Source organism: Mesoplodon mirus, assembly GCF_964341445.2.
Source record: "Mesoplodon mirus genome assembly, chromosome: 4".
In the NCBI taxonomy this organism is placed as follows: Eukaryota; Metazoa; Chordata; class Mammalia; order Artiodactyla; family Ziphiidae; genus Mesoplodon; species Mesoplodon mirus.
The window spans coordinates 61556643-61582225 of record NC_138979.1 but is presented as its reverse complement, the minus strand read 5'-3'; the positions used below and the strand labels follow the sequence as shown (position 1 = coordinate 61582225).

At 46.2% G+C, this 25583-nt stretch overlaps 2 protein-coding genes across 8 annotated transcripts in view; one reads left to right on the top strand and one right to left on the bottom strand.

The window, feature by feature from the left end:
* Positions 1–9997, top strand: part of MYO9A (myosin IXA) — a 287470-nt gene extending 277473 nt beyond the window's left edge. For all 7 annotated transcript variants that reach the window (XM_082618504.1, XM_082618506.1, XM_082618507.1 and 4 more), the window contains 3 exons: positions 4151–4353; positions 6388–6530; positions 7209–9997. In XM_082618504.1, the coding sequence (XP_082474630.1) occupies positions 4151–4353; positions 6388–6530; positions 7209–7672 (810 nt within the window). In that variant the 3' untranslated portion in view covers positions 7673–9997. The remainder of the gene's footprint in view (positions 1–4150; positions 4354–6387; positions 6531–7208) is intronic.
* A 7245-nt stretch (positions 9998–17242) lies between these two features.
* On the bottom strand, positions 17243–23599 carry NR2E3 (nuclear receptor subfamily 2 group E member 3; the record flags this gene model as incomplete). Its single annotated transcript, XM_082617044.1, has 8 exons — positions 17243–17375; positions 20445–20550; positions 20802–21048; positions 21942–22117; positions 22236–22484; positions 22573–22676; positions 22836–22962; positions 23518–23599. 8 exons carry the CDS (start codon positions 23597–23599, stop codon positions 17243–17245), a joined length of 1224 nt encoding a protein of 407 aa, XP_082473170.1.
* Between the last annotated feature and the right edge of the window lie 1984 nt (positions 23600–25583).

Below are 25583 nucleotides of genomic sequence, written 5' to 3'. Positions count from 1 at the left end.
AGTTTAAAATCTTTTATTAGTCTTTTCAAAGAGCAACATTTTGGCTTTGGTCCTCTTTTTTCTAATGTTTATTTACTGTTTATTTTCTTTTTTCTCCTTGAGTTTATTTTGTTGTTCTTTATCTAGTTTCCTGAAATAGATACTTACCTCTTTAATTTTTAACTTTTCTTTTTTTCTAATATATGCATATATGGCTATAACTTTAATATAGGCAGAGTTAAACTGTATCCCATAGATTTTGATATTACTGTTTAAAGAATTTTAAAATTTTCATTGTGATTTCCTTGTTGGCTGGGCTATGAGTGTTTTAGAAGTCTTATTTCTTTTTTAAATTTTATTCAAGTATATTTGATTTACAATGTTGTGTTAATTTCTGCTGTACAGCAAAGTGACTCATTTATACATATATATACATTATTTTCATATTCTTTTCCATTATGGTTTATCACAGGATATTGAATGTAGTTCCCTGTGCTATACAGTAGGACCTTATTGTTTATCCATTTTATATATAATATTGATAGTTTGCATCTGCTAATCCAAAACTCCCAATCCATCTCTCCCTTTCCTCCCTCCACCTTGTTTCCTCCCTCCACCTTGGCAACCACAAGTCTGTTCTCTGTGTCTGTGAGTCTGTTTCTGTTTCGTAGATAAGTTCATTTGTGTCATATTTTAGATTCCACATATAAGTGATATAATACGGTATTTGTCTTTCTCTTTCTGACTTACTTCACTTAGTATGATCATCTCTAGGTCTATCCATGTTGCTGCAAATGGCATGATTTCATATATGTACCATATCGTCTTTATTCATAGAAGTCTTTCTTAAATTCTGCATACATAGGGATTTTTAGTTTTCTCTTTGTAACTGCACTATCAGAAAACTTATTTTAAATTAATTTAAAGGTCAGATAAACTATTTGAACCCTTAGAAATGTATTGTCTTGCTGTATGTGCTTTAAAATAATGAGTATTCTGTAGTTAGATCGTGAATTCTATGTATGTCTGTTATATCACTTATGTTTATTAAGTTGTTCAGTTCTATGACTTTACTGATTGGTGTGTACACACTTGTTTTCTCTGTGCTGACATGGTAAGTCTTTTACACCAATCTTTTTACTTTCAGCCTTTCTGAATTCTGAATGTTTTATATGCGTGCTTTGTAAACTTAATATAGTTGGGTTTTCTTTTTTTAATACAGTCTGATAATCTTCAGATTTTAACTAGAGCATTTAATCTACTTAATTTAATGTAATCACTGATATATTTGGATTTAAATCTACTATTTTATTTTGTGCTTTTAATTTTTCTTACCTGACATATGTTTCTTTTCTTTCTTTCCTTTTTTGGTTCATTCTTGCCTTTTTCTTTTGGCTACTTTCTATTATTCCATTTTTTTCCTTTGTTAGTTTTGAAGTCTTATACTTTTTTACTCTTCTTTTAGTAGTCAACCTAAAGATTACAACATAAATTTGTGGTTTATCAAAGTTTGTTAATTGATACTTTTATTTTTTTCCCAGATAGTGCAAGGACTTTAATATGCTTTAGCTATTATATGATGTAGTTGATGTTGTTGTTATGTTTTTAATTACCTGTGTATTTTAAATTCAACACATTATTCTTATGTTTTATGCAAATTCTTTTAGACTTACATATTTACCGTTTTCATTGCTCTTCATTTCTTCCTCCCTGACTTTTCTTCTTGGGTCATTTTCTGTCTGCCCTTCCTTTAGTGCAGATATGCTGGTGACAGATTTCCTGTCTTAGTATGTCTGAAAATATCTTTATTTCAACTTCATTCTTGAAGTTTGTTTTTGTGATGTATAGAATTCTAGATTGGCAGTTACTTTTTCCTTTCCTCTTTTGAAAATACCATTTATTGTTTTCTGACTTAAATTGTTTCTGTTAAAAAGTAAGCTTTGAATCAAATAGTTGCTTCTTTGTTGCAGGTACTTTTTTTTTTTTTGACTGCTTTTAAGATTTTCTTTTGCCTTTAATTTTTAGCAGCTGTCTCTAGGTATGGACTTCTTTTTATTTATCTTTCCTAGAGGTCAAAGGCTTTCTTTAGTCAGTAGGTTGATATCTTTAATTAGTTTTGAAAAATGTTCTGCCAATATCTTTTTATTATTTCTTCTACAGGATCTCTCTTCTCTCCTGGTACTCTTTTTATATATGGTAGATCTTTTTATTGTGTTCTTCTATCAACTTTTCTGAATTTTTCTAGAAAATTTTTTGTTTTGTTTTGTTTTCTCTGCTTGATTCTTTGTATTTTCTTCTGACCTAACTTCTGGTCCACTAATTCAACTGTGTCTTTCTATCTCTTTCAGCATGGCTATTTTAAGTCTGTTCTGAGAGCAACAATATCTGGTGTCATTGAAGGTTTCTGTTGTTTTTACTGGTTTTCATTTACATTGTCTTGTCTGCCTTTTATTGTGTGTGAGACATAGTATTTTTAAAAATTATTTGTAAAAATATTTTGAAACCTGAGATGATGTTACTTTCCTCCAGATAGTGTTTTCATTTCTTCTGCCAGGTCCTAGGGCACTAGCAAACTGGGGTTACTTTAATCCAGTTTTAGGGATTACAGTTTTCTGAACCATTCAAATGACTTGAAGCTAGGCTGCAGTATCTGCAAGGACCGTAATAATTTCAATTTACACCTATATCTAGGATGCAAACCTTAGGGGTCCCAGCATCAGGCATGGATGGGGATGGAGCCCACACTCAAACCAGACCGCAACCCACACCCTTGCCTGGGTCTGGACTATTATTCTTTACCCCAGGGGTTGGCAAACATTTTCTGTAAAGGACCAGAGAGTAAATACTTGAGGCGTTGTGGACCATACAATCTCTTGCAACCATCAGTGCTACCATTATTCTGCAGAAGAGCCATAGACAGTGCATGAATTAATGAGCATGAGGGCATTTCAGTAAAGCTTTATTTACAAAATCAGGCACAAGGACAGATTTGACCCAGGGGCCATAATTTGCTGACTCCTGCTGTAGTCTGTCAAAAGCTCTGCTCAGACTCTCATCCACCTCTTCTTAAATTTAAATTAGTCCTGAATGCTGGGCTAGCCTCATCTTGGTCTACCTTGTTAGCTCTCTGTTGCCTTCAAGAATATGTTGGGTTTTTTATGTTTGGTCCAGTTGTTCTCAGCAGGAGGTTTAATTTTAAATACCTAGTCTGCCATTATCAGAAGTGAAAGTTCTGTGCAAGGTAACCAATTAAAACAATGAGATTTTTTTCTCCCTCTGATCTCAAGAAAGAAGTTTCTTGAGTTGTTCTTAGAGAATATCTCTCACTAACACCCTGTAATATATAAATGACTTTTTTAAAAAAGTAAAACTGAGTTTTAGGACCTGTTTCTATAGTCTTCCTAGACAGATTATATATTCCAAGGTTAAAGTTATAGAGCAGTGTTGTCCATCAGAACTTTCTTCGATGATGGAAATGTTCTACATCTGCACTGTTCAATATGGTAGTCACTAACCACCTGTGGCTGTTGAGCTTTTGAAATCTGGCTAGTGTTAACGCAGAACTAAATTTTTACTTCTATTTAATTTTTAAAAAAATTTTATTGGAGTATAGTTGATTTACAATGTTGTGTTAGTTTCAGGTATACAACAAAGTGAGTCAGTTATACACATACATATATCCACATTTTTAGATTCTTTTCCCATGCAGGCCATTACGGAGTATTGAGTAGAGTTTCCTGTGCTATACAGGAGGTCCTTATTAGTTATCTATTTTATATATAGTAGTGTCAATCCTAATCTCCCAATTTATCCCTCCCCCCCTTACCCCCCGTTTTATTTTAATTAATTAATTTAAATAGCCATGTGTGGATATTTAGTTTGGAGGGGATGCAGCTTAGATTAAAAGAAGAATCTTGTCTCAGTACACAGTGTATTCTTACACTCCCACCCACCAACATACCCATTTTCCAGTGCTCTTGCAAGAAAATGCTTAACCTAAATGTGTTCGATGGATGGTGTCTCACTAAATATCTTAGGTCTTGCAGAATGTTTCTGCTTCTTCCTACCATTCACCAGGTGTGATGGAAGTAGTACACTTGTTATCCTAACTGGGCCAGGTAAAACTGATCAGTCACTCAATTTACCTTTTAACATATATTTTTCTTTGCAGGGGAAGGGGCGTCTTCGTCGAGGAAACTATCCATGCCCGTCCTCTCCTGTTGTAGTTCGGTTGCCCTCCATGTCTGATGTCCCAGAAGAGACCTTGACTAGTGAGGCAGCGCTGGAGGCTGACATCACAGAACAGCAGCAAGCAGCTATGCAGCAGGAGGAGAGAGTCCTGACTGAGCAGATTGAGAACCTGCAGAAAGAAAAGTGAGTTTCCAGGGGGAAAGGGAGCAACTAGTTATCTGTTTTCATTTCCTTCCTTCTATCCTTTTTTTATTCTTCCTTATTGTGAGTCAAGCACTAGGTTAGGTGATATAGGGCATGTGGAGATGACAAAGACATGTTGCCTGTATTCAGGTAGCAGTGTGAAAGTTGTCACCTCAAGGAAGGATGCTCTGTGAGCTGGGAGACCAAACTGAAGCTGCTACAGTGATGATTCTGGAGATGCTGACTGGGACAGGGTATGTCAGTCTTAGCTAAGATCCCTAACAGGTCACCAGCCTTGGTGAACAGATTTGTCTTAAAAAGGAGGAATAAGGATTCCCAGGCTAAGATTATTCAGAACTCCATAAAAGAAGGTTATTATCTGAAGATCAATATAGCCATGGGGCCAGCAACTGGCTGGTTAGGGTAAGGCAGCAACTCTAGTGGGTGCTGGGATACTAGGTAGGGAAATGGGTTGCAATTTAGGTGACAAATAAGCCACTCTGTGACCTCTACCATCACTGGAGCAAGAGCGGGTATCCCTACATCTTGGGGATAATGTGAACATCCCATGGTTCTCCCTGAAGGTACTGTGTAGTGGTTTTGGTTGACAATGATGACTCTTATGTTTTAAGGGGATTTTTGTTCCTGAGTTCCCAGGATCCCAGAATCCTAGGTCTGAGAGCTTGATTCATGAGAGGTTATGAGTCTATTAAAGTACTTTTTGCCTGTCAGGATTGAATCTAGAATTTGGGCAAGCTAAAAAAGGCAGCTAGGGCTCAGGTGTGCTGAACATGGTAAGGCAAAAGTGGTCTACTTTGACCAGGGGCTAGCTATTTGATATAAAAATGATCTGAAAAGAGGACCTAATTCAGCTTTGATGAAAATGGCATTGGAAGTATTGAAGGGTGAATAGGAATTTGCTAGGAAGGTGAAAAGTCTTTCCAGAGAAAGGAAAACGTATGAGCCTAGTCTTAGAGTTGTGAATGCACACTGCTTATGACAGTTGTAAATGCAGTAATGAGTTGCTGGTGAGACTGTCCTTGAAAAGATTGTCCATGAATCTCAAGCTAGATGTTGGAGGTATTAAAGGATGAATAATTTAAAGCTAGGTAGAGTGGAAGAGAAGCTACAAGGGCTCTGAAAGGGAGGAGACTTGAAAAACGGAGTTACAGTTGGAAGGATAAGGAGATTGTGGACAGAGTGGAGGATTGGATTGACAAACTCTGGGATCTGCCCATTGGAGAAAATTGCCTATATAAAGTGGAGGAGAGGTTGTTAGGAGTTGCAGACGTAAAGGAACTTTGGTTTTAGAGTATTAATGTGAGCTTTCACAAAGATGTGGATTGAAATAGATCAGGGTGGTGTCAGGAGGTAGTGAGAAAGCGAGATTAGGAGCCAAATACCAAAGACTTCAGGGAATGAGGGGGCGTGACTGAGAGGTAGGTGGGTGATTGATGAGGAGGTGTAGAGAATACTCTTAAGTGGAGATGGCAAAGGCTTCAAAGGACAGAAAAGGTCAATCAGTGTTTTACTTCATCTAGGAGATCTAGAGGTCTCTCCGTGGTCAAGGTAGAGGATATAGTCTGTAACCAGCGAATAAAATTTTGTAGAAAATAGTTTAGGCACTGGAAGGAATCCTAGAGACTATCTAGTTTAATCTCTTTGTTTTGTGGATGAGAAAGTTGAGGTCCAGAGAGAGGAAAGTACTTTCCTGATATATTATGAATGAGTTTAGAGTGAGTTTAGAATCATCTCCTGATTACCAGCCCAGAGTTCATTTTACCAGAAGGTCTTGTAGCTTCAGCATCTTTCTCTACCTCATGCTTAGCCCTGTTATAGGTCCCAGCCTTTGCTGTCTTTAGCCTTCACTGTGACTGTGCTTTCAGGTCCTTATCACCACCCTGGAAGGGAACAGTAAGAAATGTGACTGTTTTTGCTACCTCAATTCCTGATTTTCACGGGAGGTCTTTTTTCCTGTTGTCTTCCTTCCGTTTCTTATCAAATGATAATGTGTTTCTTGATTGTATCTTACAGGGAAGAGCTAACTTTTGAGATGCTTGTACTGGAACCCCGTGCCTCTGATGATGAAACCCTTGAGTCTGAGGCCTCCATAGGGACTGCTGATAGCTCTGAAAATTTGAATATTGAGTCTGAAGGTGCCATCGCTGAGAAATCAGGTAAATGAACATGTTAGACCAAAGACTCCAGATTTGTTTTGCAAAGAAGGAATAAAGATTCCCAAGTGAAGACAAAGTCCCTTCCAAGAAAGCCTTGAGTTTACATGAAAAAGTGACAAAGTCCTAAAGAGTTGAAATATACCGATTTTGTGAAGCTTCTATATAAATTGTTCATCAGACCAAGCCTTCAATGTAAGGCATTACTTTTGCAATTTAATGTTTTCTCTATATTTACCACGGAGAAAAGGCAACAGTCACAGCTTCTGTGTCTTACTGACCCATGATCCATTTTCTAAGGGTGGGTAGCAGGAGCTGAGCCCTGCTGTGAGATGGGACTGTACCAAACAAGGTCTTTAACTGCCTGGCGTGTTTCAGCGAGATGTGGAATTGACTACATATCCTGGCAGTTTTTTAAATGATAGGGACGGTTGTAGGCCTCTTCTGATGCCATAGTCCAACTCCAGACTTCCTTGGGGTTGATTCTGAAACGATATGGGTGGTGTAGAAATGGGTGGTGAGCTCTTCTCGAGTTGTGTCTGTGCACAAAGGAGGTCAAACTGGACCCTCCAGATCTTAGCCCACCCACTTTCACATGTGAACAGTGACACCTCTTCATCACACGATGATTTGTTTCAGAGGGAACTGTCATTTACAGCCTCGGTCTGTTTCTTGCTTTAGAGAGAAGCTTAGCCCTTATCTCCCTGAAGGCAGCTGGCAAGTCTGAACCTTCAGGCAAGTTGCGGAAGCAGCTAAAAAAGCAGCAAGGCTCACTGGATTCAGTGGACTCTTCAGTCTCTTCTTTATGTTCGTCTAGCACTGCATCTTCTCATGGGACCAGAAGACGATTTCAAATTTATTCCAAATCTCCATTCTACCGAGCTTCCTCAGCTGGCGAGGCCCTGGGAATGGAAGGGCCATTGGGCCAGACCAAGTCCCTAGAAGACAAGCCTCAATTCATCAGCAGAGGAACCTTCAACCCTGAAAAGGGCAAACAAAAATTAAAGAATGTGAAAAACTCACCTCAGAAAACCAAAGAGACCCCAGAGGGGACAGTTGTGTCTGGCCGCAGGAAAGCTGTGGACCCAGACTGCAGCTCTACCCAACAGCTAGCTCTCTTTGGAAATAATGAGTTTATGGTCTGAACTGGCAGATGTGTTGTCCCTTCATGGCTACATCTCATCTTTGGGGCCTCATCACCTGGTCCACAATATTCATCCTAATTGTGGTCCTGCCTCTCGCCTAAGCATACAACCAAGACCTTGTGTGCTGAATTCCTGGTCCTCCTGCCGGAGCGGAAAGGCCTCTTTGAAGCCTGCTAGGGATGGTGCCAGTTGTGCCTTGGCTGCTGTATTTGACTAGAGATTTGACTAAATAAAGCAACCAGGGCCTGGGGATTTGGGTCAGTTGTGGAGGTCTTTGTAGTTGCCTCTCCTCCCTCCTCTTTTCCCTTCCCAGAGGTGAGTGTGGAACTGGGGGGACATTGTGGGCTGGAGGGACCCACTGATTTCTGACATTTGAAGAAAACATATAAATCTTTCTTAACCATTAAAGTGAAATCCTTTGGGTTTATTTTGGGATAGTTAGGAGCTGGGGTAGAATATAATTTTTTTCCAAGGATTTATAAACAAAAAGCCTAAGCCCTCTATTTTAAGATTTTTGAAAAACACTCCATGTTATATTCTGGGGAAAGTGAAAAAGCAGTTGTCTCCATTAAGCCATCAGAGCATGTCTCAGACATCTGTGGTTACACAGTGAAGAGGAGAATACATGTTTTGCTTTTGATGATGTTTGATGTCATAATAATCAATGCTGGTTTAACTCCTGGTTAGTTCCTGCCAAATATATTGCATGGCCCGAAATTTCAGTAGCTATACTGTTCTTATAGCCCCTGATTCTAGGATCAGGTTCCTCTAATATTTTTTAAATGTCCCAGAGACATGGTGAACCCTAAACATGAGGGTTTCATCCAGGCTTTTCTCTTTGTATAGATTAAACTGAAGATCGTTTATGAACCTATTTATCTGCTGGTGGATTTCCACCACGAGCTCAGACAAATAATGTGACCATTTAATCACTTCTGCCCAAACATTCACACACAGCACTGCATGAATAAGTGTTACAGAAAGCTGCCAAAAAAAAAAGAGAAAAGTTTTTAATATGACCCATCTAACTTTTATCTTCTTTTCCTCAGACCATCAGTATTAAATAGATGAAAAGAAAAAAAAAACAAGGACTACTTGAAGCTATTTTTGTTAATATTCTGGTTACTGAAGTTTACTGTAAATATATATATGTATAGTATGCATATTTCTTTTTAACCTTATGCTACCTTGCTCCCCATGGAATTTCTTCCCACAGATTAGGGGCCATTGGACGTGATGGTGAGAGCCACTCACCCCTGGGTTGAGGGAAAAGTCAGACCATTTTTCTCACCACTGGGTGTCTCCATATACCTGAGTTATGAAAGCATTTTAAGCTTCTTAGCATTTGTGGGATTAGAAATCTGTTTTTGCCTATTTATAATATATGGAAAATGAAACCTGATACCCTTTCTTGAGATAAGTATGTGAAAATGTTTTTTTAAAGTTACTAAACGCATCTTGTCTAACTACCACATGCACTGTTCTAAAATAGAGCCTTTACCATCTGTAACCTGAATTTTGGTTATTCTTCCTTTTCATACTTATTTGATGTGAAGTTATAGAAATATTAAGACTTTTGTTAAGGCAGAGTCTCTCCTGTTACACAACACTGAACCTCATGCCACTGCCTCCTTGGTTATTGTTGAGCCCCAGAGGCCAGACATGGAACATCATTCTGAGTGGCAGCTACAGGTAGCAGGAGGCTTACCTCTCTCTGGTTTGGGTTCAGAAATGACCCCGGGAAAGGAATCTTTTTAAATCTCCAGAATGATGATGGTTAGTAAGTAAATGTTAGATTTTATATCCTGCAAACATCTGCCACCTTGTTCATGCTGTCCTGAGGAGTAACAAAGATAAAGCCTTTAAAAATCTGAATTTGAGAGTCTCCTAGAGTAAAACCCAACCCCTCAGCATGGTGTGTCATCGTGGGTGCCCCAGTCCCCGTGCCAGGCACAGTCTGTCCCATTATTCTTGGGAGGGTGGTTTTCAGCTGGCACTAACTACTACTCTCCACTTGCTCCAGAACGTTGTTTAAATAGCATACAAAAAAAAAAGAGATTAGCCCTGTTGAATAGTTTTCTTTGGCCCACGGAAATGGCCTGGGAAACACATCTTGGCACGTGGCCTCCCCTCTGAATCTTTGTGGAGTTTTTGTTTTGTTGCTGTTGTTTTGCAAAGTAAGTTTTTGGCAGTTAAAAAACTACTCATATAGGTCACTTTATAGGAACCAGGCGATGGATGTTAAGAGACTTTATAATTTTTCTCAGGGACCTAAAACCTGAAATTGGATAAAATTTAATAAATATTTGTTTTTCAGTTGCTAGATTTGTGGATTTCTAGTCATTTAACAAGCTGCCAGAATGGAGGGTGGGGGTAGGGAGATCCACGCAATTATAAGAATGGAGAGCAAATGTGGGACCCTCCCTTTGAAGGAAAGCAAGCCGTTGTTCTCATAACATAACAGGCATTGTTGGCCTGGGAAAGAGATGAAGCCATAACTCTAAAAAACTGTCAGAACCAAGTGCTGTATCTCCTTCCCTCTGATGTTAACTGGTCCTCCCCGTGGTTAAAGTTATGTTACCACAAGGCGATGCTGTATTACCAGGGGTCCCCAATCCCTGGGCTGCAGACCGGTACCGGTCTTGCGGCCTGTTAGGAACTGGGCTGCACAGCAGGAGGTGAGTGGCTGGGTGAGCGAGTGAAGCTTCATCTGTATTTACAGCTGCTCCCCATCGCTCGCATCACCGCCTGAACCATCTCCCCTCCCCACCGCCCCCTGTCCGTGGAAAAGTTGTCTCCCACGAAACCAGTCCCTGGTGCCAAAAAGGGTGGGGACCGCTGCTGCATTACAATCACTTATGATTGAGATATTTAACCTTAATATGTGTCAAATTTGTGTTTCCTATTGCTTCTCTGCTCATTTTCTTTGATCTCAAATGCCTCAAAGGAAATCCCTGCATGGCAGCAGTGGGACAGCCCCTCATTTGAAGCCCATACTCTAAAATGCAGAGCATTCTCTTCTTATCACACGTTCCCAGCTTTTTAATTCTCCCAATTAAAGCCAACGTATCCCTTATCATGGAAAATGTAATGGAAGCAGAGAAGTGTGCCTTGTGTATCACAAAGTGAAGCAAATACAGGAAGGATTTAGGAAGGTGACATGCTGAGTTTGTAATGCGCTTTATACTTCCTGCCATTTTAATTATTTTGCCACTCTCGGCTTCTGAAAGACAAAGGAGATACAGCTCAGTATGAACCTTGCAGAGGCAGAGGGAGCTGAGGTTAGGGGATGGGATACAAGAGCCCCACCTTCTCATGCTTTGGAAACCAGCTACAGCTCTTACCTTGCTGGGGGGTTAGTGGAGACTTCTGTCTTCCATCACGACAACAATAGGATTGTTTTCACTGTCAAAGACAGAGGGTTCCAGAAGCATGCTGAAGAGAGGAGGTCCAGCAAGGTTCTGCAGGCCCACTTTAGTGCCTGTGGGCCATGGTTTTTTAACTATAATGAATGTGTACCTTTCACAAGCACTTTGGTGAACCAGAGAGAAGAAAGTATTCTCAGGACATGTTTAAAGCTAAGAGAGTTTTAAGAAGAAACAAAGTCCAGACGGCTTTGCTCGTCCTTCTCTCTCCCTATTTTCTCCCCCTTGGTGGGGAGCTGGACAACATCATTCTGTGTTGACAGATGTGTTTGTCTACCCATAATTTTGTGACAGTTGGCACTGTCCCCCAAAACCACGCTAGCCTTGTAGTAAAATTCCTTGGTATTTGTGGGAGTCCTCTGTCTTTCTGTGCCCCTAAAATACTGTTAACCACTTTTCTCTGGAACCACTCCCGCATTTGATTTGGTGGTAAAGGGCAAAACAGTGATTGTGGAGGTGGATCTTTTAGGTCTTGTTGGTCTCTTGGTTGAAACTTTTCAAAAGCCCCACCAAGGGGTCTATTACCTTGCTCTCCATCCATACTTAATGCCTATTTATCAGCCCTGTTAGGTCATATAAAAGTTGCACCTTTTGAAAAAGTAATTGTATTTACTAAGGGAAAGGTGTGGACTACAGATTAGTATTATATTATTTTAATGGATTGAAAGTAATTTATAAGTATGCTGAGTGTAAATTTATAAAAGACTATGTATTGTAAAAGGACATATCCTGTGAAATATAATATCATTTTACTGTTTAACAGAATAATTCTATACGAAGAATGATTTGTCTCACCCACAGAACTGATTACATTCCTGATGCAATCAACAGGCACTTTGTGATTTCCTTTTTTTTTTTTTCATCTTTTTTTGGCGGGAGGGAGGGGGACATCATTTGTATAAAGTAGAGTTTGTGTCACTCAAAATATGCACTGTATGGCTACACAAGAGCAGCTTGATGAACAGATCACTCCATGGCTCATTAAAGAACAAAGCTTCCAGAAGCAGCAATACGTGTGGTTTGTTTTCTGGCCATCCTGGCTCCCACCCCAACTCACTCCAACCTGAACCCAAGGAAGAGCAATGATTTTTGTTAAAGTGATTTTTTTTTAAGGAAAGGACTGAGCCCCCAAATTTTCGAAGTACAGAGGTGGTAATTATTGGAACTCAGTAGAGTTCAAGTGAAGGTGAGATTCAAGCTGTGAGTTTTCTGTAATGGATGCTAAGCTGTCAAGACTTCATTTAATCAATTTAGAGGTAGGCGGGCAGGAAAGGCAATAAATCTACATTGAGGATCCTCACCAAAAAGGCCATGAAGAAGTAGCAATAGCTGCTAATAGAAGGCCCTAGTGTATCCTTTTTGTTCTGCCCTGCACTGCATGACTTTGGGAAAGTCATTTGCCCTCTGTCTGGAATGTGGTCTCTCCCCCAGGTTTACTTCTCCGGATAACTCTTACTGACTCTCAGGTCTCAGTGTAAAAAGCAGTTCTACTTGGAAATGTCCTCTTCCCCCTTGAACTGGCTTAGATGTCTTGTGTTCTCGACAGCTCCCAGTATTTGTGGCATCAAAAAACTTTGATGTTAGCTTCCCAAGGCAAGAAAAGAGCCTATCTTGCTGACTCTTAGATCCTCAGCACCTAACAAAAGGTGCCCACACTTACCTTTTGGATGAGAGGCCTGAATGAGATCAGGGGTTTTCAAATGCCAAACCAAGTGTAAGGTGGAATTGAAAAAAAAATTAATGTGATCAATTTTCCCCTAATGTCAAATTTATTCAATTTTTTAAATTCTGAGACCATCCTTCACATTTCTTTTTACATCAAGTTTACATTTACATTTTGCATTAAATTCACATTACAACAAAATAGTGGACTAAGATTTCCTTAATTGGCTAAATAAAACCTAGTAATGCCACTTTTAAAAGTTGCCCCTGTGATTACTGGATCCACAACAAACCTTTCTGATTATAAAGAGCAGAAATCTGTAAGGAGATGCAGACTAGAGCTTTGCTTTTTAAAAACTTGTTCTGTCTCCTAGATTGGATAGCAGTACAGCATCTTAGAGCCAGGGACATAACCATGAATATGGATAAGACACTTGTAACATCTGTTGAATCTTGTGAGGCATCTCGGACTCCGAGGAGTACGTCACTTCTCAGTTCTGTGTGGCCATTCATTCAGCAAGTATTGACTGAGCACCCACACCCACGGGCACTGTCCTAGGTGGCGGAGGTACGTTGGTGAACAAAGCTCCTGCCCCCGTGGAGCTTGCATCCTAGTGGGGAAAACCAATGGTGTCCACCAGATGGAGACTAGTCATCCACAATATCTGGGTTCCCCTATCAGATTATATTTATTAATTTGAATGGGTGCTTCTTGGCACCTTTGAGTCTTTCTCTGCCCTTCCTACCTTTAAATACTCCCTTAAGGGCAGAGGAGAAGTGTCTCACAAATCTGAAAACTGCAGTTGAAAAGAAAGGCCCAGATAGTACCACAGGGTCTTCCTCTATATGTTTCATAGCCAGAGACATTTCTGGCGTTAAGGGCTGAAAAGAGTTTTGGTAGTATCCCCTCCCCTAGCAAGAGCCCTAAGTGCAGTGAAACAGAGCTGTAACCCATTTGAATTTCATGGGGCCAATTTACAGCAAAAGGTTGAATAAATCTTGGGATCAACTGAGCTGTATTAGGAAAACAGAGGCCACTTAGTATATTTCAGGTGTGAAGGACTTAATATAGGTATTAGGGGCTTAACATAAACTTTGGAAGAACTGGGAAAACAGATGAGAGAAAGCTCCCACAGATGGTCCAGAAAGCCAGCAGATCTGAACCAAAAGTTCTGAAGTTCTCAAGAGCTTGCCGGGAAGCTCCTGCAACTCTAAAGAAGGCTGCTGTGAAATCTCCGTGTTCCCACACACATGGCTGCAACTGCCTCCAGAGAATAATGGCTCCTCATTTCCTTTACAAATCTCACGTGAGTGCCTCCCTTCCATTAGCAAACCATAGGGGAAGGGGATCCTGGGAAATGTACCTCCTGGCATCTCTGCAATGAAGACAAGACCTTAAGAGGGGCGGGGCAGGGGGGGCTATGGATGCCAGGTTGGCAGCAGATAATTCAGCTTATGTACCTCCTCTAATTTTCCAAGACTTCTTCCTGAAGATCCCAATCTCTTTCTCAATGTAGAATTGCTGTGCTCACACCTCCCAGAGACTAGCCTGTGAACTTCAGCAGGCTGTCTTTGCAGCCTTATGTTCCCCAAAGCAAGACTTCAGGATAATGTTCAGGGCCTATTTGGTCAAATTTCAACCATGTTTCTTGCTAGCATGCCTTTGCTCAGGCTTTCTATACGTTTAAAGACTTCAGGCCTTTAAACCTTATGGATAAAACTTTGGATAGGGAATTGGAGAGTATAATGGCATTATAGACATTAAATGACCCAAATAACTGAGGCAAGTCTGATGCTTTTAGAAGATCAAGGGTCGGGGCTTCCCTGGTGGCGCAGTGGTTGAGAGTCCGCCTGCCGAAGAAGGGGACACGGGTTCGTGCCCCGGTCCGGGAAGATCTCACATGCCGCGGAGCGGCTGGGCCCGTAAGCCATGGCCGCTGAGCCTGCGCGTCCGGAGCCTGTGCTCCTCAACGGGAGAGGCCACAACAGTGAGAGGCCCGCGTACCGCAAAAAAAAAAAGAAGATCAAGGGTCTTGAATAGTTTGAGTGCTTAGGTGGGAAGGGCTTAAGCTGGGCAGTATTTGCCATACTCTTTCTTCTCTGGGCACCAGTCAAGCTATTGTCATTTCCAGAGCAGAGTGTTCTGAACTATCCTTCCTCCATCAAGGCCAGACATCTCTGGATAACTAGGAGAATTCATATACAGGCCAAAGGGCAGGGAACCCCTAGGATTTCACAGATTTCTCACATGACCTTTTTCTTCTCGGCTTTAAGCGTTTCTTCTTTGAAGGCAGAAAATGCAACGGGGGCTTCCCTGGTGGCGCAGTGGTTGGGAGTCCGCCTGCCGGTGCAGGGGACACGGGTTCGTGCCCCGGTCTGGGAAGATCCCACATGCCGCGGAGTGGCTGGGCCCGTGAGCCATGGCCGCTGAGCCTGCGCGTCCGGAGCCTGTGCTCCGCAACGGGAGAGGCCACAATAGTGAGAGGCTCGCGTAACGCAAAAAAAAAAAAAAAGAAAATGCAACGGAATTGTTGTGCTGATTGCAGGGGCAGAGGGGCAAGGTGGGGAGACAGTGCCAGGGTTAAGCGGAGTCATACCAAGGTTTGCGTCCTCTCTGAGCCTCAGCTTTTCTCAACTATAAATGGGATGACTGGTCCCCCTGTCAGATTAATCTGAGGGTTAAATAACAATACACATTCAGTGCTCAGTTCACTGCCTGGTGTATCAAGTGCCTGAGATATGTTAATATTTTTTAAATTATTATTTTCTAGGTCTTCTGGATCTGTCTTTGAAAAGGAAGAGGTTTGTCTGAACTTCATCTTTCCATAAGGAATTAAGAAGTGACGCGGGGCGGGGCGGGGCGGGGGGGGCTTCCCTGGTGGTGCAGTGGTTAAGGATCCGCCTGCCAATGCAGGGGACACAGGTTCAAGCCCTGGTTCGGGAAGATCCCACATGCTGCGGAACAACTAAGGCCGTGTGCCACAACTGCTGAGCCTGCGCTCTAGAGCCCGCGAGCCACAACTACGGGGCCCGCGTGCCAGCGCGCCTAGAGCCCGTGCTCTGCAACAAGAGAAGCCACTGCAATGAGAAGCCCGTGCACCGCAACGAAGAGTAGCCCCCACTCACCGCAACTACAGAAAGCCGGAGCGCAGCAGTGAAGACCAACACAGCCAAAAATAAAATAAATAAATTTATATATTTTTAAAGTGATGGAGGGACTTCCCTGGTGGCGCAGTGGTTAAGAATCCGCCTGCCAATGCAGGGGATAGGGGTTCGATCCCTGGTTCAGGAAGATCCCACATGCCGTGGGGCAACTAAGCTCTTGCGCCACAACTACTGAGCCTGCGCTCTAGAGCCCACAAGCCACAACTACTGAGCCTGCGTGCCACAACTACTGAAGCTGAAGCCCGCACACCTAGAGCCCCTGTTCCATAACCAGAGAAGCCACCGCAATGAGATGCCTGCACACCGCAATGAATAGTAGCCCCTGCTCGCCGCAACTAGAGAAAGCCCTCGCACAGCAATGAAGACCCAACACAGCCAAAATTAAATAAATAAAATAAATAAATTTATTTTTTAAAAAAAAGAAGAAGTGATGGAGATTCCCCTTCACAAAAAGTGCCTGTGGCTGCCTTATGTTGTGTTGCGTGGAGCTCACCTTTGTTTACGGAGAGGTGAGGAAGGATGAGGAAGAGAAAGATGGGGAGAAGCCATGGGGTGGTGGGATGCCATCTAGAGAGAAGCTGGGTTGTTGAATCCTCTGGGAGATTTTTCACTGGGCTTGGCTTCATGGCACCTGGACTACGACTCAGAGGGGCAACCAGATGGAATTCGAGACCCTGTACTCACTCTTTCAGCGTCTTCAAAGGGAGAACCTTGGCCACATTGTCTTCCTGTTTTTGTTTTTTCACTTTTTTTTTGAGGTCTAACAATACAGTAAATTGCACAAATCTTAAGTGCATGGCTCAATTAATTTTTATGAATGGATAAATTTATGAAACCACCACCCGGATCAAAATAAAGAACATTTCTAGCACATCAGAAGGCTCCCTCAGGCCCCTTTCCAATCAACCCCACCCCCTGCCGCGGAGGTAACCACTATTCCAACTTCTACCACCATTGGTTAGTCTTGCCTGTTCTTGAACTTTGTATAAGCAGAACTGGTGCCTGGATGCTTTTGTTCAACGTTTACATCTGTGAAGTTTATCCATGTTGCCACATAATATTGATGGTTCATTCCTTTTTATTGCTGTTTTCCATTATATGAATGTACCACAATTTATTAATCCATCCTATTGTCAATGTACAGTTTGGAGCTATTATGAAAAAAGCTGCTACGAACATTCTGATCCTATCTTTTGGTGGACATTTCTGCTAGGTACACATACCTACGGGTACAGTTGCTGAATCAAAGGGCAGGCAGATGTTTAGCTTCAGTAGATTGTTTTCCAAAGTGGTCGCACCCATTTTATTTCCACCTCCACTAGTTTTTGAACATATCACAAAGGAGCTTCTCCATTGGAGTATTCCCTATGGTCTTGCGGAAAAAGAGGAGCTCAACACGTTCAGAAGTGATAAACCTCAAAGCCGGTAGGAGCAGGAGCAGTTTCCCAAACCTGAACAGGATAGAGGATGCCATCAGTTTGGTTATCAGCTTCTGAGCCTGAGTCCTAGGGATAGTGCCATCCCAGGAGAGGCAGAAGGGGAAGGAGAGGAGAGATGACTGTTGCCCAGGGCGAGTAAGGAAGAGCTTAGAGGAAAGGCCCCATTCACCTACCCCTGACCCACTGTGGCCCTCCTCCAATCTTTAGTTGAGGAGTGTGATGAAAATAGTGAATAAATATTGTTTATTATGTGTTAAGATTATAAAGTGAGAAGTTATATATATATATATATATATATATATATATATATTTTTTTTTTTTTTTGGCGGTACGCGGGTCTCTCACTATTGTGGCCTCTCCCGTTGCAGAGCACAGGCTCCGGACGCGCAGGCTCAGCTGCCATGGCTCACGGGCCCAACGGCTCCACGGCATGTGGGATCCTCCCGGACCGGGCACGAACCCGTGTCCCCCGCATCGGCAGGCAGACTCTCAACCACTGCGCCACCAGGGAAGCCCGAGAAGTTATTTATATTAATAGTACATGTGAATATATTATTAATTGAATATAATGATTATAATTACATGATGATTAATACCACATATATGTGAAGAATATAAATTCCTGGGAATTTCCTGGTGGTCAAGTGGTTAGGACTTGGCGCTTTCACTCATGGGGCATGGGTTCAATCCCTGGTTGGGGAACCAAGATCCCACAAGCCGCATGGCATGGCCAAAAAAAAAATTATCTATCTATCTATCTATCTATCTATCTATCTATATATCTATATCTATATCTATATCTATATCTATATCTATATATATATATATATATATATATATATATAAATTCCCCTCTGTAAGCCACCTAGGATGACAGACTAGCTAGCCATTAGTGAAAATGTTCTGCAATTGAAACTTAATTTTTGTGGCTGAGATACTCATCCAGAAAAGGAGTCATTGTAGTTTTAAATAAGAACCATTTGCCAAGGCAGGGGTCCCCAGTGCAGAGAAGGTGGATGGTGAAGCCACAAGAGACGGGGAGGGGCATTAGACCCTCCTTGGGTGGGAGGACTGACAGCTGGGGTCAGTGCCCAATGTCAAGGAGGCCACATCAAAGTGGGGCAACTCCACGCTCAGCTTCTACCACGGAGGTCTACGGGAAGTCTTCCCACCTCCCAATGACCTACTGAACTTGTTTTGCCAAACCAAGGGCTTTCTTTCTCTTGTAAGAGCCAAGCTGGTGGCACTGAGCAGTCGTGCACCCCTCCCTTCTTCTGCTTTTCTGATCTAAGCAGTGTCAGGAAGAAGTAACTATAAAGCCAAGTAGAGAAATTGTTTTTCAAACTGCCGGAAGTGGGTCACAACCAGCCTTTTTAAACAATAAACAATTTAAATAATTTAAACAGAAATATCAGAGTCAATCATTCAAAGTAAGGGCAGGTATTATTTGGGGGAATTTTGTTTCAGGGTCTGTGTGTTATTGGGTTATGATGGAAATTGCATTTCTTCCTGGGTGTTGCAGTTTTTAAAAACTGAAATACGCTGGCTTAGAGAACCCCAAATGACTTCCTCATCACTCAGTTTCTGCCTGTAGTTGATACTGAACCAACTCCAGTAGGAGTGGCAAAGGAAATGTTAATCAGAAGTTTGAAATTTGACACAAAACCAATATGCCCAGACATCTCTGGGAGCTGAGCCCAACAGAAACCTGGTGAAGGAGGGCCGCTGGTGCCTGAATGTCTGTGATGACTGTTCCTAGGGTGCTGTGTTGAGCCTTAGGGACACATTCTACCTATGCTCACCAATAACAGAAATCTTTCTGTGTGATGGGTATAGTCCTTATACCTTTGACTCTTTCTAAAAGAAAATTACCTCTTCTTTTGATCATTTCTCAGATTACAGGGGATTTCGGGGGTGCCCGTGTTAGCTTACTTCTTCAGAGAGACCTGCTGGGGGCCCAAGAGAATGCAGAAAATATGGTCTAAAATAGCCAATAGGTGCCTGGAGTCCAAGTGGTCCAATCTTGCTGAGGCTCCATTGGATCTGCTGGTGTCGGGGCAAGCCGGGCAGTCCCAGAGCACTGGCTCCTGCCCCACTATCCCTGCAGCCACAGTCTCAGCTGGCAGCCACTGTCCTCCAAACCCAGCCAGGGCAGGGCTATTGTCCATGCACATGGCTTGTGCAAATGCATCCCTGTCAGATGTCCCGCTGCACCTCCAACAGGCCTCATGTTCCCTCAAAACTCTTTTCCTCCTGACTTTCCTTTTTATTTCTTGACTACCTCGTCTCCCAAATAGCGCTTCTTCCCCTCGTTCCTTATATCTACTCAAGTGCCAAGTCTGACCCATCCCAACTCCCAGTGGCTCCCGCAACTCTCATTGCCTTTCCACTCCCAAAGAGCAGAAACTCCACGGCTCCCCTGGATGATGGCAATGTCTGCTTCCCTCCCTGGTTGGATGCTCTGTACTCACTGCCACGACCCTGCATGAAGCCCAGCTCTGTGTACAACACTCTCCTACTCAAAAGCCTGCAGTGGCTCCTCTCTGCCTAGCGAATCAGATTTGGCCTTTGGCTGGCCTGAACAGGCTGATGCCAGAGAGCCATTCTGGCTTAGTCTGCCACCTCCTCAGTGGCAGCGATCTCTTATACCTTCCAAACTGGGCTCCTGACCTAAGAACATATGCATATTCGCCTCTCTCTCTCTCCCCGTCTTGGTGAATGATGATTTCTCTCCTTGTAGATCTTATCCTTCCTCCAAGTCCAGCCCTGCCTGGCACCCCATCTCCCAGTGGGTCTCTGTCTCCTGCAGAGACATGCAGCCCTCAAGACCAGCCCTCAACTGCAATGTGGTCACTGTGCTGGGCACCCCTAGGAGACAGCAAGTTTGCCTTATGCACATTTTGGTCCCTACTTCCGGGCCTGGTGCTGTGCCTGGCACTCAGTAGGTGTCAGCCACAGACTGGTTGTACTGAGACCCTTTTGCCATCTAAACAGTGCAGCCCTGAGATGGTGTCAGAGAGGTGGGCAGGGGGATGGCGAGATGAAGGGAGAGATGGGCAGGTAGGCACGTGCATGGGTCACCTCACAGGCTGGCTGGGGTGGTGGGCCTTGCTGTGCTGGCTCAGCATCACCTGGGACTGGTCCTGCAAGGCCTCCACATGCTCAGGATCCTTCAGGCCCCGCGTTTCTGGAGAGAAGCAGCAGCAGTGAGCTTCTCTCTCAGCCCCTCCGACCCCCTCACAGTCAGCCAGGGCCTCAGGAGGGGTGAGCCCCGCCCTGCAGCCATCCATTCCCTCCTGCCCCCAGGGGAGAAGTCTGCACACATCTGCGTCTATGTGGGGCCACGGAGGCAAAGTGAGAGGCAGAAGGAAGTCACCAGAATTCCCCTTCCTCATCCCCAACCACTCTCCTCTAAGGCTTGGGCAAAGACTCAGCTACCTGGTTTGAAGAGGACCAGGGCCTTCATGCAGGCGAACTCCGTGGGGTCCACCGCCAGTGCCCGGAACCTTGAAATGGTTTCCTGCAGGATTCGAGTCTCTGCACTGGCCAGTGCCAGCCGGCCCTGAGAGCTGCCACCAGCAGAGGCCTCAGGCGGGGCCAGCAGTGGGCACCTGTCCAGGGGCAGAGACCACTGGATGGCTCCGAGGAGGAAGAGTTCACTCCATGCCTCTTCCAGCAGGATCACCTGTGCCCAGAGAGAGGGCGAGTGTTATGACTGATACACAGCTCCTCTGGCTCAGCCTGGAACCTCTGCCACCTTCTCGGGTGTCCTAGGAAACGAAGGGCTGGTCCCGGGTGCCCAGAACATTCTGACCTCTGCCTGACATCAACCAGGGGTCCAGAGCTCTGGGACTTGGCACCATCTGGCCCAGATGCCTCAGCTGCAAGATACTCTGTGGGCTCCATCCAAAGCTGCAAGTGGAACACATAGGAAATCCTGGAGCTGTGAGAAGCTGGGCAGCCTCAGGGACTCCCCTCCAGCATCCTAAGTTAGGCATCCTCAGCCGACTCAGCCTGGCTTCTGAGCTGCTTCATTCAAACCACTGGCTAAGGACTCAGACTCTCAGTGTGCCTCTTCTCCTGGATTTGTCATGACAGGTCCCCTTGCTCATGAGAAGCCCAGAGGGGTGTCCTAGCAGAGAAGAGGCAGGGCTGAAATGCAAGCCCTGAAGTCAGGGGCATTTGTGTTCCAAGGGAGCTCAGGTTTGCCCACTGATGCTGTTTAGGGTGTGCAGACCATCCTGTGACAAACAGAGCATCTGTAGGGCCTGAGGGCTTGTCTAGGAGGAAAGAAGACCCAGAGGGGCACAGACACTGTCTTCAAATCCCTGGTCCCCGTGTGTCCCTGGCCATCACTTTCCCCTGGGTGATGACCCTGACCATCATCGCTGCCCAGAGATGTAGCACCCCCAGCAGTCACATCCCTGAGACTGGTGTCCCTGACCATCACTGACTCTGAGGCATGGGTGTCCCCAGCCGTCACCATCCCCGAGCCGCGTGCACCACCAATCATCACCTGCACAAGGAGCTATGCGCCCCCAGCCCGGCAGACTCTTGTGAGCCCCCTGACGGGTATACCTGATCCCGGAAGGGCAGGTTGGAGAACACGGGCAGGTTCTTGGCCCACTTGACAGCCATGAAGAGGAGGCGAGCTGACGTCTCATGGATGCTGTCCAGGCCACAGGGGGAGGAGGAGGAGTATGGGGACGAGGGGAACTCGGGGTCATTGCTGGTGACATCAATATTCTCATCGGCTGTTGGAGGAGGAGGCTGTGCATCAGCCCCTGCTCCGAGGTAGGCGGCAGGGGCTTCTCAGGGGCCCAGGTGTGGGATGAAGGCAGGACCCGGGAGCTCAGCCATCCTCCCACTTACCATCCTCTGGCTCCAGCTTAGTGCAGGTTTCGGCCGTTATCAGACTGGCCATGAAATGGTGGTGGCCTGGAGGTGTGAGGGCCCGGGGCCCCAGGGCTCTGGCTGCAGACACCGGTGTAGGGCCCCGCAGGCTGGGCCCTGCTGGGGTCGGGGGAGCCGCCAAGGGCTCCAGCCAGGGCTCCGTGTCTGACTCCACGTGGTCCATTCGGACCTGGGCGGTGCTTCGTGGCTGGCGCTCATTCTGCACGGCTGGGGAGACAGGGAGGGTCAGGACGCCCCACGGGTCACACATCCCCTTCTCTTCTGCCACACCTCTCCGGGTGGTCTCCCGACTCACCGTCCTGGTTCATGCCCGCCTGCAAGCACTTCTTCAGCCGGCAGGCCTGGCACTGGTTGCGGTGGGCCTTGTCCACCGGGCACATCCCTGCCCCCACCTGGCACCTGTGGGCGGAGGGGAACCCCCAGGGAGTCAGGGTCCCGCCCAGGCCCGGGGCCGTGGGTTTCGGACATGTTTGCCACAGCTCCTTCTTCCCTGAACACCCTCCATCCCTCCCAGGCACCTTCAGGGGCTGGAGGGCGGCGGGGCGCTGCCTGCCTCACCTGTAGATGAGCCGCCGCCTCACGCTCCTCTTGAAGAAGCCGCTGCAGCCGTTGCAGGCGTAGATGCCGTAGTGCTTCCCGCTGCTGCTGTCCCCACACACGCGGCACTGGAGCGAGGGCCCTGCACCTGAGGGGCAGCCCGGCTGGGTGGGGACTGGCCCAGGGCTGGTCAATCCCCCTCCCACCTCCTCAGGGGCCCCTACGCCCTCCTTGCTTCCTCATCCTCAGGTTCCTGCCCACCCGCCTTTAGACCCGCCTGTGTCTCTCCCATCTGGAAGAGTGTCTCACTTATCACACCCCCTCAGCCCTCCTCCTCCCTCTTCTCTCTCCATGGCCAGTTCTCAACAAGAGGACACTCTCTGCCCCACCTCCCGTTCCCTCTCTCTGCAGGTGGCTTCAGGCTCCCTCAGGCAAAAAAGCAATCTTGGCACCACTGCTACGGACCTCTGCTCCCACCCCCTGAGGGCCCTTCTCTCTCCTTTCCTCCCCCATCCACTCGGCTGTCCTGTCTGATCCCCCTGTTTCTAGGATTCTGGGTTTGCCAGCAGGTTCCCTCACACTTGCCCACAGTCCTTGGGGCTCGGTCTGAGTCACTCCAGCTCCTTTCACGGTCCCTGCAAACCTCTGACCCACACTCCACTCTCCAAGGGTCCAGACCCTACTATGTCCAGGAAAGCCATACCTGTCAGCTCCTCCCCCAGGCCCCACCTGCCTGGAGACTCCTTCCTGGAGGCAGGCACAGCTGCCGGAGCCGCTGCAGCCATGTTGGAGTTCATGGGCACTGTCGGCCTGGTCCTGGCTGGTCCCAGGGCAGCCTCCGCCTTCCTGCCTAAGAGAGGCCTCAGGATCGCTGAGCCGGGCCCAGCCTCTGCCTCCCTCTTTGATCCTGTCTCTCTGTCTGTGGCCCCGTCTCTTGTCTATCTCTACTTCTCCCTCTGTCCCTGTCTCCTTGTCTCTCCTCTCTGTGCTCCTGCCTCCTGGCCCTTCTGTCTAAACTCAGGAGCTGCCCCAACTTCCCCTCAGAGCAGTGGCTCTGGCTTGGGGAGATTTCTCCCAGGGCAGTGCTGGATGCAGCTTATGATCCTCTTAATCTTTACTGTCTCCACAGGGGATCAACCAGCCACACCTGCAGCATTACCAAGGTGCCCCCGGGAGCCGGTCGGGCCTGCTGTGCCCACACTGGCCCCAGGATGCTCAGTGTCTCCGAGTCCCTGTGCTCTCAAGCTGATCAAATCGTGAAGGGAGGTGTGGACTCCACTGGCCCCAGGACCGTAGGGGTCTGGGTACAAGTGTGTGGCCGAGGTGTGTGTGTGTCTGGGCATGGCTCCACACACAGGGTGCTCACTGCGGGTACTGCTCTCTGTCCCAGCGCTTCTCACCTAATCCCTTCATAAGGGACGGCTTAGGGCCCAGGATTTGAAGGTCTGGGCACTCCTGGAAGGCTAGCAGCCCCCAGACGCCCAGCACAGAGGCAGTTCCCATCGCATGTGGAAATGGGTCCAATGTAGGGTCTGAGGCTGCCTTGCAGGTGGGGTCTGGGCCCCACGTGGAGGGTCTCCTGCAGGACTGGAGGGGGTGAGGACGCAGCCCCTGAGCCTGGCTACGGGCTCTCAGGCGGCCTCCCAGCCCTTCCCTGACTTGTCCTCACAGTCCCAGTCAGGCTGGTCCCTCAGCGTCCCCAGATCCAGTCTTCCCAGCTCGAACCCATTGATGGTTCTGAGGTGGGGAGTGGGGAGGAGGCGTTTGTGTTTCCTTTGACCCCAAGGGTGGGTGGAGACAGCCGAGACAGACCCAAGTTCAAATCCCTGCTCCCTCACAGCCAGCCACGCGTCCCTGAGCAAGTGCTTTAACCTGTCTGAGCTTCAGTCTCCAGTAAAAAGGGGTGACAGAAGAAGTACCTGCCTTGGAGGGTAGCTGGGGAAGCTAAGTCAGATGATTCTCAAAGCCTTCCAGGGCCTGGCACTTAGTAGGCATGTAATAAATGATGGGGGCTGTTATTCTGATTGCTTCTCAGGGTTGTGGAGAAGATCCCAGAGGAATCCTCGGCAAACAGCCGTTCCTTTCCTGGCTCCTTGGCCCCCATCCCCATTCCCGCCCCACGCTCAGGCCGCAGCAGAAAGCCCCATGTTGGTCTGGAGGGGACCACGCATCCTGGGCGGAACTGGGCTCACCTCTGGGTGAGCCTGGGGCAGGGCTTGGCCCAGCCTTAGAGCCTGAGGGAGAGGAGGGACAGTGTGAAACTTCTGGAAGGAATCATGGAGTTAAGGGGGCAGAGGGAGCGGTGCAGCGCCCTTCTGTAAGTGGGGTTAACCCTCCCTGTGACAGAGAAGCACTACTGGGGATTTGGAAAGTCAGCTCGAGGGGCTTTGCAGGGTAATCCGCTTTCTGGGGCCTCAGAAGATCGAGGCCACTGAGCTGAGGCCCCTCACCTGGGCTTCTCTGTCTCTGTCCTCGCCCTCACTGCTCTGCTGATGGGCAGGCCCTCGAGACCCTCCACGGCCAAGGTGTCTTGCTCCACCTAACCTCCAAAGCCAAGGGCGTCTCCTTGAACTCGATTGACCCATCCCTCCTTCCCTAAGCTCATCTCTTCCTTTCTTCTGGAACTGTCTTAACTATCTTCCTCCCCCTCTGAACTCCTGAGCACCTCCAGGGCCCCAGCAGACCTTTCCACTCTCCGCTTGGGTAATCTCGCACACCTTCGCGGCTTCCACTACCACTTCACATCAGATTTTTGCCTGTGTCTCTGCC